The following is a 16234-nucleotide window of genomic DNA, read 5'->3' as shown; positions in this document are numbered from 1 at the left end:
CTTCATTATTCACTCAGACATTACGTCTTTATTAGCAGTCTCTTTGCCTAAATCGCCCATTAGCCGCGCCGTGCGTGCAGCCGTTCTGATGACACTACACACCTCACAGTACATCAATCACGGGATGTTTGGGTTCGTTCACTGGGAGACGGCTCAGGCCGTGATGATCTATGGTGGGAACCAGGCACGTCTGTGTGATAATTACATTAGCTCAAACATGTCCACTAAGTTCCATTATTTCAACTGAAACTGAGGCTCTCCCAGCCAACAAACACATGAGGCTACGCCCTCTATAAACGGGCATTTGCTCTCATTAGTTTCGGAACCATCCAGATACATTTTGCTCTACTAGTATGAAAATAGGTGTGACTCCAACTAACGTGTCCTGTTTATTTTAAAGCCAAAATAACGGAAGCGTATTGCTGCCACCCTAGAAAAAAAAAACTGGGCTCAGTATCACGTTATAACGTGATAGTTTCACGTTTTTACGTGATCATTTTTACGTTATAACGTGTAAATTAGGATGCAGTTGAGATGGTGGGACTTGTACCCATGGAGCCTTCCGTGCCCCTCCAGCTGATCAATGCTAAAACGACGCAACTTCAAACGGGTCGGATTCATTCTTCCTATGATACAATCCCATACTGTTGGATTTCGTATGTTCTCATATTATTTTGTTTTACGACTTCATTTTGAAGTTAATCAGCCAGTGGGGGTCACATGATCCACTAACGCCAATAAGCGCATTTTGTTGTTCTCTGTTGTATTATGGGATGTTTCGATACCATGAAAGATGAGCTCTGTCCACGAAAGTTTTCATGTGATATATATATAATAAAGAAAAGTTATTAAAGAAAGAAACGGTATCAAGTATTTCCCTCCAACTATGGACGAGCTGCGAGTTCCAACACATACATCTCAAAATCCTCCTCAAAGTACTCAAATTTATGTTAATTTCATCGGTGGTGCTTAATAAATTGAAGATCTCACCATGCCTCAAACCAAGTTTAAAATACAGTTTAATCAACTCATGCAGACGAGACATGGTGCCTCCGTTTGCCTCACTCCATTTAGTTTAGATTCATTATGAAATTATGTGAACATTATCACGTAAAAACGCGTAAATTATCACGTTTTAACGTGAACATTTTTAGGTTAAAACGTGATAGTTTCACGTTTTAAGGTGATACTTTTACGTTAAAATGTAGAAAATTATCACGTAAAAACGTGAAACTATCACGTTATAACGTGATACTGAGGCCTGTTCTGTTTTTTTTCTAGGGTGGCAGCAATGCGCTTCTGTACAAAATAGTCTAAGTAGCAAAAAATGACTGGAATTGACTGGATTGACAAGTATCTGTTAGATTAAATGGAAAAAACAATTGCGTAAGAATTCCACGTTTTACCTGGTTTAGGAACTTTGGCTTTTGTTCTCTCATCCGGAACAGATTCCGCATCCTTCCGCGACGACTCTAAACTTGCAGGTGCCGCGTCCACAACTTCCTTCTGAGGCTCCGTAATGGCTGGATTATCCGCTTCTTTCTTCGGGGTGTCTGCGCTGAGAAGACACTTGATTTCCGCCTGACAGACTTTGCTTGGCTCCCGGGGACCCGCTCCATCGCACACAGAGTCCATTGGCTCCGCTGCAAGACAGAAAAATATATATATTAACACACACAAGGCGTTTTTTTTTTTTATTAGGAGCGCACTCTGATGAACAGGGACTTTTATGCATAAATATAAAAGAAATGTATCAAATAAAACATACCATCAACATCATCCTGACCCTTTGGTATTTCTCCTTTGGAAAGGTATTTGTTCGTCTTCTTCAGAATTTTCTTGTGAGATTTGGAAGGCTGGAATTTCAGTGCGTGACACCTGAAGGAGAACGAAAAGAAAAAGTTCCATTAGAACTACACCACAGCCACACGTTTCATGCCTGGATGCGAAACTGCACCTATGGCTGCGACTCGCCGTTACCTGATGGTATATTGCGGACAGCAAGTCTTGTTCATTATGGGCTTATACACATACTTCCCACTTCTGAAAAGAAAAGAAAAGAGACCATGAATGACAAGCGCAACAATGATCGGAGCTAGCAGAGATTGTGAGGGAGCTGGGGCTTCGGACCTTCTCCACCCTCGGTCTATGAGGTCTTGGTAGTCCTCCACAGTCATGGTGTGGGACCACATGCCTGTTGAAGACAAAAGGAACGGTTTCCCATGTCACTTTTGAAGAATAAACACAAATGTGACAGAATAAACTGACAAGTGTCTGTGTTTTCACAGCTAAATTAAAAGCAGTTTGGTGTAGTCATCACGTCAATGTTTTAGTTTTCTTTAAAAAAAAAAAAAAAAAAGAAGAAGAAGAAGAAGAAGAAGAAGAAGCTGTCCCAAGTTCTGCTGGGAGGTCCGAATGTTTGTTTCACATCTAACCCCCAGTGAGGCCTGAACTGCGATTCCCACAGTTCCTTGAGCCCCCACCACCACTACCACTGCTCCAGAATGCTAGCATATTAATTTATTTCCATCCACAGCAGCTTGGGTCTACTTCCCAGAGCTGAAGGCTAAGCTCCAGATTTTAACTCCTGACCTCCTCCTCTGTGAAATGTACACAGAGCGTGTGTGCATGGCGCACACTGCGTCTACAGCCGGGCTGCTATCAGCTTCTATTTAAAGCCGCTGGGGAAAACAGTGGATGTCAGTTCGCACAACAAACACTCAGCTCGCAAGTGAATGAAAAGCACCGGGTCCCGGGAGGACGATGTTCAGCCTCGGCCTGCGAGGACGACACCGCGTCCTCGCTGTTCCAACAGAGTCCAAGAACACAGCAACGCTGGAGCAGGAAATGCCTGAATTCAGCATGAAAGGTCGTCAGAAAGAGCCGCGAGGCCGTTTCCCATCCAGAGGGGCCGGTTTAATCAGCAGTGGGAGATCAGACCAGAGGCTTATAATCATGAGGCGTGCGTGGTAAAGATCAGATAGACTCATCATAACGGGCAACAGGTATGATCACGGATGTGTCAAAGGCTCTGATCAAAAGAGAGGAATTCATCATGGCTACATTTGCCATTTTTGACTGATGATTGAATTCTCAATAAACTCAACAAATACATGTCCACACCCGCTCCATCTTCTACAAACTCATTTTCAAACTCCTCCTCGTAACCTTTGAAGGTCTATCTGACCATAAGCTTGACACGCTCCACTTATATTGAAGAGTCCCCCGCAATCAAAAGCTGCTATCAACAACTGATGATTTACTTCACCTCATCCTTTTGATTATTTACGCTCCCTGAATCTTCTTTGTGTGTCTTTAAAAGCAAAAATCCATAATAATGACAGCAATGATCACTATTATGATTACTATTTAGACTCTAAATAGGTCTAAATTACTCTAGATGGGTCATTTGAGTTTGTTGCAAATGGATATTGAAACATTAAGTATCTGTAAACTCTAAAACATTTGAGAGTAATGTGAAGTATTTACTCACAACAAGAAACCAGCATAATAAAGCATACAAATAAACTAAAAAGCCATGCAGTCAGAGGTCTGACTCTGTAAAAGTGAAATGCAGCAGGACAGGAAAGCAGCCTGAACACTGATGCCATCAGGGCACCAAACCTCTCAGTGGCCGATGCCTGATCTTTTGATCTTCACTGGTGCATGACAGACCTCAGCGCCACGGCTCTGGCAGGTGCTTTACTCAACGGTGTTGGCTCACACTTAAAGCAGCTACACGCAAAGTTCAGTTCAAAACGGGACAAACACCAAGATTGTGTCCTTGCCTTTTTGAGGTAGATCATCAGTTCTCACCACAATCAGGGGCCTTGATTGTGGTGAAAACTGATGGTCTTGTTTGTTTGCTTTTTGCATGATCCTGCACCTAAAGGACAACTTAGCTTTGCTCAGCACCTGCTTGAATTCACTGACAATCCAACATAAACCCCTAATCAAGCATGTGTTGGATAATTGCATGGACGATTAACTCTTCTGCAAAATCAGCAATCAAGTAAAAAAAAAAATGGCATAGAAAATAATAATTGCAATGCAATTGCAAGTATTAAATATTTTTTTCCCCCAATTTTTAAAATAATCACGCTCGTCCCAGGGGCTCACAAATAACAACATGGTTGTGAATGTGGTGGTGGCAGTGCAAGTGGTTCTCACACTGACTGAACTGTATGTGTAACCTATGTTTAACCTCACTGCTAATCACTTGTAAATATTACCCAGGGAGTGCGTCCTCCAGCCCAGAGCCTGCGCCCTGCCTTTATGATGTAACTATCCAGATTACTACTCTTAACTTCCTTTAGAAAACAGCAACAGTCGGCAGGCTCGGGGCCAAATTAAGAACTGCCAGGATCCTGATTATAATCAACCCGTCTCACCCTTTGCTCACTCACACCATGACTTGCTCACCCACCAAAAAACCTCTGCCTTCTTACGCGGCTATTTTTACATCTCTGCACTACAGGCAGATCTTCTAAAAATACAGAGTTACGTTAAACCCGGTCACCTTTAAACAACAGAGTGTTAAGCAGCATGCTGCACAGAAGTACCGAGGACCTTTCTAGAGTGTCAATAGAGTTTCTGTTTGAGGGCAATGTGTCACCATTTCTAATGATAACGTTCAAGGAAAGACAATGCTGATTTTTCATTAGGATTAAAAGAGTTCCCGCCATGTTTGAAACTGCAACTGCAAAATGCAACTAATTATGACTAGCTGTCAAAGCTCAATAACCCAGTAAGGATTTGTGGTATTGAATGTATAAGACATACTTCGAGGAATTGTTCAGATATAGAGATATCTATAATAAACCTTTCATGCAAAGCCCAATTTGTGATTTAGGAGGTTACATTTACAGCTACTGACAAAAGTAGGATGGCCAGTCACTGAGCTCTTCTAATGATTGCTCTTTATATCATTATTTTTTAATTAAACCTATTCCGGTTCTACTTGGTAACGAGCCAGGCCAACCCTCTCAATAGGATCAGGAAGAGAGGATTTCCTCGGCAGCTGATGGATACTAATGGTTTCTCATCCGTCTCTTCTAAGCAAAGCAACGAAACTTTTCACACTGACCCAAAACAAAACAAACAGGCTCAGTATTTGGGGCGATGTGTTCCATTCTCTAATCGACAGTGGGCTGCATGTTGTCTTTAGGTTCATCGTTGAGAAATGTCTGTCTCGTGTCCGGTATCATGTTTAAACTGGTGCAGCACTCCACTCGGGATGCATTGTGAACCACACTGCAAAGGCTCCTTACAGCGGAAAATCCAACAGTGAGACAACTAACTACACTTCGTATCAACTTATGCAACAGGTCTGACAGAAACGAAACCGATATATCTTAATACTGGCAGTGGTACCAGTACCACCACTCAGCATTCCTCGCTCCATTTCCTGCTCTTTCCCCCCCAACTAGCCCTGATGCTAATAGGTTTGTTAATACAGTGCCTAACCTTGACATTTGAGGGACAATCGTGGTTGAAACGTATGTGTTTGCCTGACACGCAAACTGAAGGAGCCTGTGTTCATTTATTGTTGTTTTTCTACGACAGCATCGGCTTGTTTCCTACGATTGCTGACTGTCAATGAGATGCTAAAGGCTAAAGCCAAAGTTAACAGATTTAAACATGGACTGGACAACGTCGAGTCGATGCTAGTTGAAAGCTCAGCAACAATGTAAATAAAGCCTGCCAATGAGCACGAGCAGGTTTTCGTTCAAGTCATCAGGTAACGTTCGGATAAAAGTAACATTAGACATTAGGCAGCCAAAAGCAGCGGCTGTTCCAGCAAGTAGACGGCGCTTCTTAGGTCGTTAGCCCAAACCAATCCACTAACACCGGGAGGGTTGGCCCGGCGTCTGCCTGCTTCCTGAGACACTTACCGTGGGAAAAGTTGCCCTTTTCGTTTTTACAGTAGCCACAGCGGTAGCCATCATCGCCGCCGAAATATTCTACTATAGTATAGGACTTGTTCCCTGCCATCTTTAAAATGTAGACATATGACGGCTGGGTCTGTCCGGTGCTCGAGGAAGCCCTGCTGCACAACGGGCCCCGCCCATAGCCCTACGTCACTTGTGCTGCGTTGAAACGAGTGGGAAATCTCACCGCTAAACCGCAGAACGAGTTGCACTCGTTCAAAACTCACAGCGTAGAGGATTTCCTCTGAAGTGATCCGTCTAGCAAAATAACGCAAATTGTTTGCTTTGGGTTTCAGAGTTCATAGATTTACAGATATTTTTTTTGCTGAGAACTTGTCACTATGCTGGGACAACACCTGCATGGACATGTATAAGAGCAATATGTGCACTTTTTAACATCGCCAAGGGCTAATTTTGGCACGCTGAACAGTGGAGGGTGCAAAGCACGTAAAGGATTGGCTTTTCGCGTTTCTGAAGGGTTCATTTGTCGGGAAAGGGACATATATTGCTAGAGTGAATTTTGCATGACACGGAAACTTTAATGCAAGTTGGGAGACATTTTTTGATCAGCACCACACGTAAACCAGGAGCATCACGACACAGATTTTTCAGGACGGAATCTTTGTCACACAGAATATTGGTAAAGAGCTGTACATTTATTTGATCATCTGTGCAAAGGAAAGGCTCAGCAAAATAAATTGTAACCAAGATCCTGCACAAACAACACTTACAGTAAAAGTACAAAAAGTTCCAGAGGGTGTTTGAATGTAGAAAAATAAGTTAGAAAATCACAGCTGGGTGATTGTCCTTTCAGCTGCTTGTGCGGGATCTGACTTGTAGGACCTGTCCACTTACACTTTTCTTTTAGGAATCCAGTTCATAAAACAAGGAACTTTACTATCAGGAAAGGTGGTTTCTGTCTGATAAAATGTCCTGCATGTACCGAGTAGTTTCACTGGAAGGGATAAAGCAGCACAAGCTAAAATTATACCAGGAGAAGGAAAAAAAAAACACAAAACTCCATAGCCGTGAGTTATCTTGACTCCTGTTGATGACTCTTTGGCCGCACACCTAACTGAAGTTCCCTTTGGGGACTGGGATGTTTTCATGGAGGTACTTCATGCTGCCTTGCTCTGAGAAGTCAGCCACCGTGTGTCCTTCTCCACGGAGGACCCACTTAGTGGTCAAAAGCCCCTCCAAACCCACTGGACCTCTGGCATGTATCCGTGCTGTGCTGATGCCAACCTCAGCACCTGCATGAAAAGAAAAATGTGCATAGTGGTTTTGAACAAGTCTCGCCAAGTATTCCACAATATTGGAATACTGAACAACAGTTGAAAGAGAAAGAAATGCATAATACACGAAATACCTAAACCAAAACGGTAGCCGTCAGCGAAGCGGGTGCTGCTGTTCCAAAACACACAAGCGCTGTCCACTTGCTGCAGGAAATATTCGGCCGTATCCTCATTCTCCGTCACGATGACGTCAGTGTGGGCGCTGCCGTACTTGTGGATGTGGTCGACGGCATCCTGCATGCTGTCCACCACCTCGATGCAGCACTCCAGGTCACCGTACTCCGTCCTCAGAGACTTCACTTCAGACGGGCTGAAAGTCAGGTAGGATGCAAACTGGGGGCCCGCGTGGATTTTCACCTGAGAGGAAGAAATGGCAATGGAAAAATATCAAGTTATGTTTTTGTGTTGCTGTTGGTAATAATGTTCCTGTTGGAGCATCTGTGAATGATTCTTACGTGTTCTGTTCTGAGCATATCAATGATCTGGTCAAACAAAGGGGTGCGAAGCAAATCTCTGTGAATGAGGAGTGTCTCCATGGCATTGCAGGCTGCTGGATAGTCGCATTTGGAGTCTCTTACTAAAATAAAGAAAATGTATTATTACATTACACACATTTCTTTTTTTTTTCTTGTCCATTTTGAATTACATTGTAATGCAACACATGTAACTCTCATTGCTGAATGATGAAATAAGCACAAAATTAAGAAATGTTTTCTCTTCAGCAAATTTGAGGTAATTTTGACAAAAAAAAAAAAAAGTTTTGCACAAAACATCAAGGGAAGAAAAATGACATACCAACACTAAGAGCTTTGTCTATGCCCGCTTCACTGTCAATGTAGACGTGGCAGATGCCTTCACTGTGGCCCAGGACAGGAATACCCTTAGCTGCCCGCTGAATGTCCCGGACCAGCTGAGATGAGCCCCTTGGAATGATCAGGTCAATCATCTTGTCCAGTCTGCACAGATCCTCCACTTCCTCGCGGGTGCTCACCTACACAAGTACATTTCAAACGTCAATCAGATGTCTGAGTCAGTACCACAATCTCACAAAAAACATCACGCTTTTATAACTTACCAGCTGAATGGCATCGGCCACTCCGTGAATAGAAAGAGCTTCTTGAGTGAGTTGGTGGAGAATTTTATTGGTGTTGGAAGCCTCTTTACCCCCTTTCAGAAGCAAAGCATTCCCGCTGGCAATAGCCAGGGCTGACACCTGGAAGGTAAGAGAGGTGCACAGTGTGACCAAAGTTTGAACGATGTGAAGACACAAACCAGGGTGAAGTCTCGCGAGTGGAGTCTCACCTGTGGGAGACAATCAGGGCGTGACTCAAAGATGACAAGCAGGACGCCAATGGGTACAGTGATCTGAGTTAACTCCAGGTTGTTGGCCACCCTGGTCCTCCTCAGCACCCGACCAACACTGTCCCTGGAGGATGCGGCCAGCTGACGAAGGCCAATGGCGAGGCTGTTCAATTTGGCAGTTGACAGACTCAGGCGGTGGATAAGAGGCTGGGAAAAACGACCTATGTGCGGGAGTAAAATGAATAACATCTCTGAAAGAATTTCCACACTGAACGGGAAATAGATAGTAGGAAATATAAAAAACACACACCAAGGGGTGTCAAGGGGAGTTTTCATACCTGATATTGTTGCCAACTCCATGTCTCTTTTGTTGGCACTGAGAATCTCATCTTTCTTCTCCGTAAGCAGCTCAGCCAGACTGCAGATGATCTCTCCTCTCTTAAAGAAAGGGGAGCCCATAAACCATGAGTATAATTGATACCAAAATGAAGAAGTATTTAAAGTGCATCTTCACGACTTCTTTTGTCTTTTTCATTTTCAATATGCTTGCACAGCAAATAAATGAACGTAGTTAAATGAAGAGGTTTTGTTCATTCTGTATATTGTTTTGGAGGCAATATAAACAGAACAAACAAGATACTAATATAATCTGTAAGCACTTAACACAACGCACACAGACTTTCTGACCTGCTCTGGGTCAAGGGAAGCCAGCGTCCTGCCTGCATGTCGAGCCATCTCCGTCTGCTGCTCCACAGTTGGGCCTGAAGGTTCCAGTAATAAGTACATCAAATACAAAAAAAACAGACACAGCAAGTTTCATACTGTACCTGCTGGCTTCACTTCTGAGAAAAAGGTGCCAACTTTTTTCCCTTCCACGATGTCTGTGATGACGTGGCCTGTGACTTTGGGATGAGTGCCATTGGCAATGACAACAGACGTCCCACCCTGCAGAGCCCACAGGGCTGCTTTGACCTAATTAAAAACATGATGGGATACACTGAATGTCTTTATTCACCAGCTGAACCATGCTGACAAGATGTGTTCAAACAGTTTTAGTGACCTTAGCCTCCATGCCACCGAGGCCAACTCTAGACTTGGTGCCATAAGTGATTGATTGCTGGTCCCCAGGATAGAACATATCAATGAGTTTGGCATTGTCTGTTCCTGGAGGACTGTCGTATAAGCCTGAAGAAAAGAAAATTCCCACCACTTTTAGATACTTTCCAAAAACACATGTGAAACACTTAAGAGATGCACCGATCCACTTTTCTTCACAACTTTAACACCCATTACAAAACCAGCTGAATAACAGAATAGCTTCAATAGCTTGGTAAAAAATAAAATAAAAAATAAAATCAGCGGTAACGTGTTTTTTTTTCCCACATGCAACGGCATCACTCACAGCGCGCTGTGAGAGAAGTCCCTTGTTGACTACCAGCTGTATGTGCGACGCAGCCCACACTACGCGCTCGTACCTCGCTCGTGTGTGACCCACGAAAGTTCGCTGCATTTGACATTGCACTGCGTGGAACGAAACTCTCATCCAGCCAGTGTGGCGTTAAACTCAAAAGTGACACGGGGGAAACGTCGGAGCTCCAGATATCGGTTGTAAAGCTAAACGCTTTGACATACTTTATGTCCTCTAGTGTGTGTATCGGAACATTAACGGTGCAGATATTGCACGTAGCCGTGGAGTTTGATGGCTGAGGTAATGTAAAGTGGTTCCAGACGGCGGATCCTTTCGCTCGCTCCACTTTGAAAACCGTGTCAACTGCGTCAACCGCACCACTGCTGCTCTGTCGCAGACGTCACTCGCATCGCACAGCATAGAAATACACAGAACGGAACTGCTCCTATGGATCGGGCCATTGGATCGGCTCATTGTCACCGATACCCGATCTAGAATTTTATTCAATATCGGATCCGATACCGATCCCTGTATCGGATCGGTGCATCCCTAGAACACTGTCCTTATAAACAAAACGTATTATATGCATGTAATTTGTACGACAAATAGAATTTACACTGACTGGAACATACTATTCTTTTTTAGCTTTTTATGATTCCAAAAGGCTGAATGGGTAATTGAAATAAAGTGTTTGCTTTTGTACCTTCAACATCAGACAGAGCAATGAGAAGGTCGGCTTTCATTTCAACAGCCAGTCGTGCAGCCAAGCTGTCGTTATCTTTGACGCTGATCACCTAAAATACAAGCAAAGCAAAGATTTCAAAAGGCAGAGCAGACGAGCACTGGCAAATTATTGATGATAATAATAATAATATTAAAATCCCATCAGTATCAACCACCAATACTCACGTTTACCCCCTGCAGGTCACTGTTAGGGACAGGGGGGGCTACAACTGCATCATTGGTGTTAATGATAGGAACAATATTCATCCGAAGCAGCTCATGCAGGGTGCTATTCAGGTTGCGGCGCTTTTGTTCATCATGAAAATCCAGATTGGTGACAAGAACCTGAAAAAATAAATAAATAAAAAATAATAATTTATGAATTCATTTAAATGTAAAGTCATTTCATGACAAGTTATTGTTAAGGGCCAAACACATACTTGTGCAGTGCAGGTGCTGTATTGGGTGAACATTGCTTCATACAGTGCCATGAGGCCGCTCTGTCCCGCAGCTGCACAGGCCCTTGCCTCCAGAACTGGAACCGTCTGATCAAACAGAGACTTAAATTAACTAAATTCAACAAGTAAAAATCAGCAATTAGAATATATCTTAGGGATATCTTTAATGCTCAAAACCATACTGTTGTGGTTTACCATGTCTTTCAGTTGATTCTGCCCTGAATGCAAAGCTTGTCTGACGCTCTGAGACAACAGGATCTCATGTCTCAGTCGCTGCTTTCCAAACGCTACAGCACCGCTTGTGACAATCATCATCTCCCTGCCTTGATTCTGCAGCATGGCCACCTGGCAGAGAAGACGAGGACAATGATGTTCATACTTGTTGTCAAGGTTCTGGTGAAATCGTGGACAGAGGTTGATTGCTGTCTACATCAGGAAAGCTGTGACACCTGCTCCACAATTGACGCAAGGCGTCCCAGTGCGAGTCCACACTCATCCCGCGTCACCACAGCGCTGCCGAGCTTTACAACAATTCGTTTGGCCTGCTTTAACTCACTGCGATGGGCAAAGGATTTCCCATGGGGACGAGGGTGGGTGACTGCAGCACAAAATAAAATGCAAATTGGTTGGACACACCAGCATAAATAAAAGGAAATAGTTGGTATGAACAGAGTATTGTTGTGGTATTTCATTGAGGAATGATTTGCTTACATTTCAACTGGGAAAATGTTCTGCTCCAGTTTGGACAGACACTTGGCTGTCTGATTCTGGATGGCAAGCGAGAGCATTTGACCAGCCTGGCAAACATGGTCCAAACCCTTCAAACCAGCTGGAGGGGGTGGGGGGGGGAAACAGAAGATTTGTCAAAAAGATGAGCAATAAACTTCTGCTTTCAGATAATGTCCAAACACAGTCGAACAAGAACGAAAATACCGAGTCAATAAAGACAATTCTGTCTCACAACCATGGTTGACGTGGCGTGTGCCCGACTGGAAGTGGCGGTTATCATGTAAGGTTATCGGCTCTGACACAGTGACCCAGTGACGAGAATGTTTACAATAGTTTGCACATGGACTTCTTGAGTTTCCACATGGATTGCATCTCTACCTAAACCAACGATAGGATGCATGTAAACCCTTGTTAAGCCGTACAAGTTTACAAGTCAGATGATAAGGCGAGCTATATCACGACGTTGCCGCTGTCAAAACGAACCCGCGGTTAGCTGACGTGGGCTAGCATTAGCGACTGGATGCTACGTAGCTCCCAAGCTTAGCCCGCTATTCTCGAAAACAACAAGGACTGAGCAAAAACTATACATCAGAACCCCTTACCAGACAAAGTGAGAACTGAAACCAACCACAACACACTTCCCATACACGACACGTAGACTGCCGGGTTGGCTCTGCTCTGCTGCCACATCCACAGCCCACGTTTGGTTGGAAGAAGCGTAACTTATCTATGCTCCAACGACTTGTACGTAGGAAATCCCCACTGGTCGACGGACTTTGACATATGCGACAAGAGAAAGTCGGTGTTTACGTACGCAAGAAAAGTATCAATCGTGGGAGGACTCTCTTGCGGACGCTACACGGCTGAACACGCTTACATCAGTGCAAGTTACGCCCATTTTCAACCGCTTGGCCCTGCCTTTGAAATTTTTTGATTAGTTTTAGTCTATGTAGTTCCCTCGTCATCCTATTATGTTGTGTGAATGGCTGTAATGTATGGGCAGATGATCCGCACTCAAATGGCAGAAACAATCAGGTCGACAGGACGCTGATATATGTTTTACTAGTATTGCTTTTATTATGTTATACCCTGAAAGGCACTGTGTGCACTGTTTGGCTGTTATAAAGTGCTATACAAATAAAATGTGATTGATTGATTGATTGATTGATTTTAAAATATTCTGCCTAAATGTAACAGGGGCGAAATGAAGAAATATAATAATTTGACAAACACCTCAGTGTAGTTTTTTTTTTTTTAAGGCTTACATTTTGAACATTACATTTTCAAAGTCTTTATCTTTATCTTTGTCATTTATAAGACAGTATTTGAAGTAAAAATATCGATTTAATATTCTTTGACTTCTCCTGTGAACTGTTACTTATCATTGATAGAGGGAAAATGAATATACATTACTTCATTAACAACTTTTTCATTGATGTTGAATATGTAATGTTTATAAAATAAAATATTTGAAATATGCTTGATTCATATTATATTTCTGGGCATTTCTGACATTGTCTGTGTGGCCCTCTGAGAGTGAATGGCTTGAACTGGTCCCGGAGGTTGTCAACTCTTCCCCAGTAATCTGACACTGGAGCACATGAGTATTGTGTGCAGGCCTAAAGAGTCCTGTGAAACATTCATGAGCAGGTAGGCCAGGAGCAAAACACAAAGTTGCTGCCACACAGGTGCAAACAGAAGAATGGAGGCAATTGAGGAATCTCTTGAGTGTCCCGTGTGCCAGGACGTCTTCACGGATCCTGTGACGCTGCCATGCGGGCACAACTTCTGTCTCAGCTGCATTCGGACTGTGTGGGAAACAGACGACTCCAACAAGGTTCCTCTCTTCTGTCCAGAGTGTCGGGTGCTCCTCGCCTCTGACCTCACGCTGGAGATAAATGCCAGCCTTCAGGCTAAAGTAAAGGACATCGCCCCTGACAAGACGGCACCAGCGGAGATGCAAACGGCATCACCAAACAGGGAATCCAAATTCTCAACCATCAACTGTGACCATTGCATAGAGACTCCATCGGTGGCCATAAGGACCTGTCTGACCTGCGATGCGTCCCTGTGCCAGGCTCACGCCCTCCTGCACCAGCAAAGATCTGCTTTGAGAGAGCACACGGTTGTGGAGGTCACAAAGGACCCGCTGTCTCTGAAGTGCAGGGAGCACCGTGAGGAGCTCAAGCTCTTCTGCATGGAGGAGAAGACACTGGTTTGCTGTCTGTGCGTGCTGGTGGGTACACATAAGAACCACAAGGCAGCCCAACTGCACGAGGCTTGTGCAAACTTTAAAGTGAGTATCAGATTTGCTTGATCTAAATGAGTTGGAATATACATTTTCCAAATGGGGTATTGTGTGTTCATGTTCAGAGCATATTAGAGGCCACAATGGACCAACTGCTGAAGAGGAGGGCTGAGGCAGAGCACGCTATCAAGGACCTAGAGTCATTTTATGCAGAAACAGTGGTAAAGTCAATATCACGGACCTTCTCTCATTACAGATAGAACTCATATATTTACCAGCAAAGTTTAGTTGTTTGTTTGTTTCCTAGAAGTCTGCAGCACATTTCAGGGAGAGAATCTCAGACAAGTACAGCAGGATCCGGGCCGTCTTGGATGGGGATGAGCGTCTGATGATGCAGATCATAGATGCCGAGGAAGCGTACATGACAGAGTGGCTGGAGACACAGAGGTGCATGATGGAGGCTCAGATTGAAGAGATCAACAACCTCAGGGCAACTAGCAAATCACTCCTGCAGGAGACAAACGATCTGCAATTTCTACAAGTACGTTAACTCTGCCACTTCTTAAATTGTTCATTGCCTGCATAAGAAACATTTTAAGTACAACCATGTAAGATCTCTTTACTTTTTTTTTTTAATAGCAAGTCACGGCACAGAATCTTTGGTAAGTTTTTTTTAGCATGTTTTTTTTTAAATTCTGTTTCCTTCTGTTACCCTCCTCTAATGATGTTTTCCTTTCAGCGATCCCTTGGATTTGGCACCAATTCAGGAAGTAGATCAGCACCTGTGCGACCCTGAGAAACTGCGAACAGTGGAGAGGCTGGTGGATGATCTCGCTGTGGCTCTGTCTCAACACTTTCCACGAATTTGGTCATGTCAGTGAACAAATCCAATGTTGGCTGCTTATCTTTGTATTTGTGTACTTCATGCAAACCTTTATTTGCAGATCTAAGTTCTCCATCTCTGGACTCCAGCACGGCCCATCCAAAAGTGGAAATATCCCAGGACAGTAAACAAGTGTACTGGAGACAACAGCCTGCTAGCGACTCTCTGAACCATCAGCCGTATGATTCCCAATACAGTGTGCTAACCAAGGATAGTTTTACTACTGGCCACCACTACTGGGAGGTCATTGTCCAGGATAAGCCTTACTGGCTTATTGGCATGACCACTGAGCTCGCTGATAAAAATGCCAACGTAGACGTGCGTAGGTGCAGCCTTGACGTGAACAACACATCATGGTGCATCTATCACGGAGATGGCCAGTACCTGGCTTGTCATGACACCCAGGAAAAGCAGCTGCACGTGGGAAGGAGAGTCAGGAAGGTGGGCGTACTCGCAAACCTCCAGAAGGGGGAGCTGTCTTTCTACGATTCCGATTCTTTGACCCTCCTTCACTCTTTCTGCGTGCAGTGCACCAAGCCTCTCTACCCCATGCTCAACCCATGCATCGATGTGAATGGATTGAACAAACAGCCTCTCACTCTGTTTTGGATAACGGACACTTAAAGGCTGGCAAAATGAGCGAGAGATGTGCGAGGAAATTTATAGATCGAAGGGATTGGTTTTTCTCTCGATTGTCCCATTTTTAAGTTCTATTGAAGGTTTGGGGTTGAATTTAAACACGCATCATCCCAGCTCATATTATAACTATATATTGTTTTTTAAATAAGTCAAATTTAAGTTATTATGACTATTCTGTGTTTCTCATTTATATCAATAATGTCAAAGAAAAAACTGCTGTTATGGTTAGAAGTTATATTATTTTATTAGTCTTTGTGCAGTAAATCTATATAATTTTTGGATTCTAACCATAATTAATACAAGATGTTTATTGCTTTTAGTGTAGTAAAAAATACATTGGCGTGTATGTAGATTGTGATTTAGTACATTTGAGAATTTTCTTTTGCATTATAAATTCCTGTTCAAGCACGTTAACTTTCCCCCCATTCTGCAGAAATTATGTGCAAAAGTAAATGACCTGTGGGTAATCTCCAGGCTTGTCCTCTGATCGACTTTTCCCTTAGCTTCTCATAGTTCTTTGTGCAGCAACAGTAATCTCAGTAAGGGCAATCAAGGACAGATAGAGAAGGAAAGAAGATACATTTTTGGACTTTAATTTAAACTTTACTTTAATTAAGGT

General features: G+C 43.5%; 3 protein-coding genes across 6 annotated transcripts in view; 1 reads left to right on the top strand and 2 right to left on the bottom strand.

Annotated features, from left to right (window-relative positions):
* The window catches only part of ate1 (arginyltransferase 1), a 52855-nt gene extending 46794 nt beyond the window's left edge, over nucleotides 1-6061 (bottom strand). For 2 of the 4 annotated variants that reach the window (XM_076019044.1, XM_076019045.1), the window contains exons 1-5: nucleotides 5895-6061; nucleotides 2131-2194; nucleotides 1981-2043; nucleotides 1769-1878; nucleotides 1407-1643 (exon numbers count right to left, since the gene is read on the bottom strand). In XM_076019044.1, coding sequence (XP_075875159.1) covers nucleotides 1407-1643; nucleotides 1769-1878; nucleotides 1981-2043; nucleotides 2131-2194; nucleotides 5895-5994 — 574 coding nt within the window. In that variant the 5' untranslated portion in view covers nucleotides 5995-6061. Of the gene's footprint in view, nucleotides 1-1406; nucleotides 1644-1768; nucleotides 1879-1980; nucleotides 2195-5894 lie in introns of all 4 variants that reach the window. The other 2 variants (XM_076019043.1, XM_076019042.1) reach the window with 2 other exon arrangements.
* Nucleotides 6062-6448: 387 nt separating this feature from the next.
* LOC142883805 (delta-1-pyrroline-5-carboxylate synthase-like) lies at nucleotides 6449-12628 on the bottom strand. The gene is made up of 17 exons (XM_076019041.1): nucleotides 12448-12628; nucleotides 11828-11945; nucleotides 11566-11714; nucleotides 11312-11461; nucleotides 11099-11203; nucleotides 10845-11003; nucleotides 10639-10729; nucleotides 9588-9712; nucleotides 9355-9499; nucleotides 9215-9288; nucleotides 8866-8965; nucleotides 8528-8748; nucleotides 8301-8438; nucleotides 8021-8216; nucleotides 7681-7802; nucleotides 7300-7582; nucleotides 6449-7183 (listed from the first exon to the last, which is right to left on the bottom strand). Exons 2-17 carry the CDS (start codon nucleotides 11922-11924, stop codon nucleotides 7002-7004), a joined length of 2337 nt encoding a protein of 778 aa, XP_075875156.1. The 5' UTR covers nucleotides 11925-11945; nucleotides 12448-12628; the 3' UTR covers nucleotides 6449-7001.
* Nucleotides 12629-13252: 624 nt separating this feature from the next.
* LOC142883509 (tripartite motif-containing protein 72) lies at nucleotides 13253-15650 on the top strand. Its single transcript, XM_076018426.1, has 5 exons — nucleotides 13253-14141; nucleotides 14219-14314; nucleotides 14401-14634; nucleotides 14861-14966; nucleotides 15038-15650. Exons 1-5 carry the CDS (start codon nucleotides 13548-13550, stop codon nucleotides 15598-15600), a joined length of 1593 nt encoding a protein of 530 aa, XP_075874541.1. The 5' UTR covers nucleotides 13253-13547; the 3' UTR covers nucleotides 15601-15650.
* Nucleotides 15651-16234: the final 584 nt, after the last annotated feature.

The sequence above is a fragment of the Nelusetta ayraudi genome, unplaced genomic scaffold (genome assembly GCF_046127955.1).
Source record: "Nelusetta ayraudi isolate G7.1 ecotype Tasmania unplaced genomic scaffold, CSIRO-AGI_Nayr_v1 ptg000008l, whole genome shotgun sequence".
Taxonomy (NCBI): domain Eukaryota; kingdom Metazoa; phylum Chordata; class Actinopteri; order Tetraodontiformes; family Monacanthidae; genus Nelusetta; species Nelusetta ayraudi.
The sequence above is the reverse complement of the archived record's forward strand: the minus strand, read 5'-3'. Positions and strand labels throughout refer to the sequence as shown.

Bases quoted from the DNA above. Each gene is read 5' to 3' on its own strand.
- LOC142883805 (XM_076019041.1), bottom strand. From the start codon at position 11,924: ATGTTTGCCAGGCTGGTCAAATGCTCTCGCTTGCCATCCAGAATCAGA. The intron at 8,749-8,865 runs GTATGAAAACTC...TCCCGCACATAG, and splicing joins GGAGTTGGCAACAATATCAG to GTCGTTTTTCCCAGCCTCTT. The intron at 7,583-7,680 runs GTAAGAATCATT...TCTTCCTCTCAG, and splicing joins ATATGCTCAGAACAGAACAC to GTGAAAATCCACGCGGGCCC.
- LOC142883509 (XM_076018426.1), top strand. From the start codon at position 13,548: ATGGAGGCAATTGAGGAATCTCTTGAGTGTCCCGTGTGCCAGGACGTC. The intron at 14,142-14,218 runs GTGAGTATCAGA...GTTCATGTTCAG, and splicing joins AGGCTTGTGCAAACTTTAAA to AGCATATTAGAGGCCACAAT. The intron at 14,635-14,860 runs GTACGTTAACTC...GCACCAATTCAG, and splicing joins ACGATCTGCAATTTCTACAA to GAAGTAGATCAGCACCTGTG.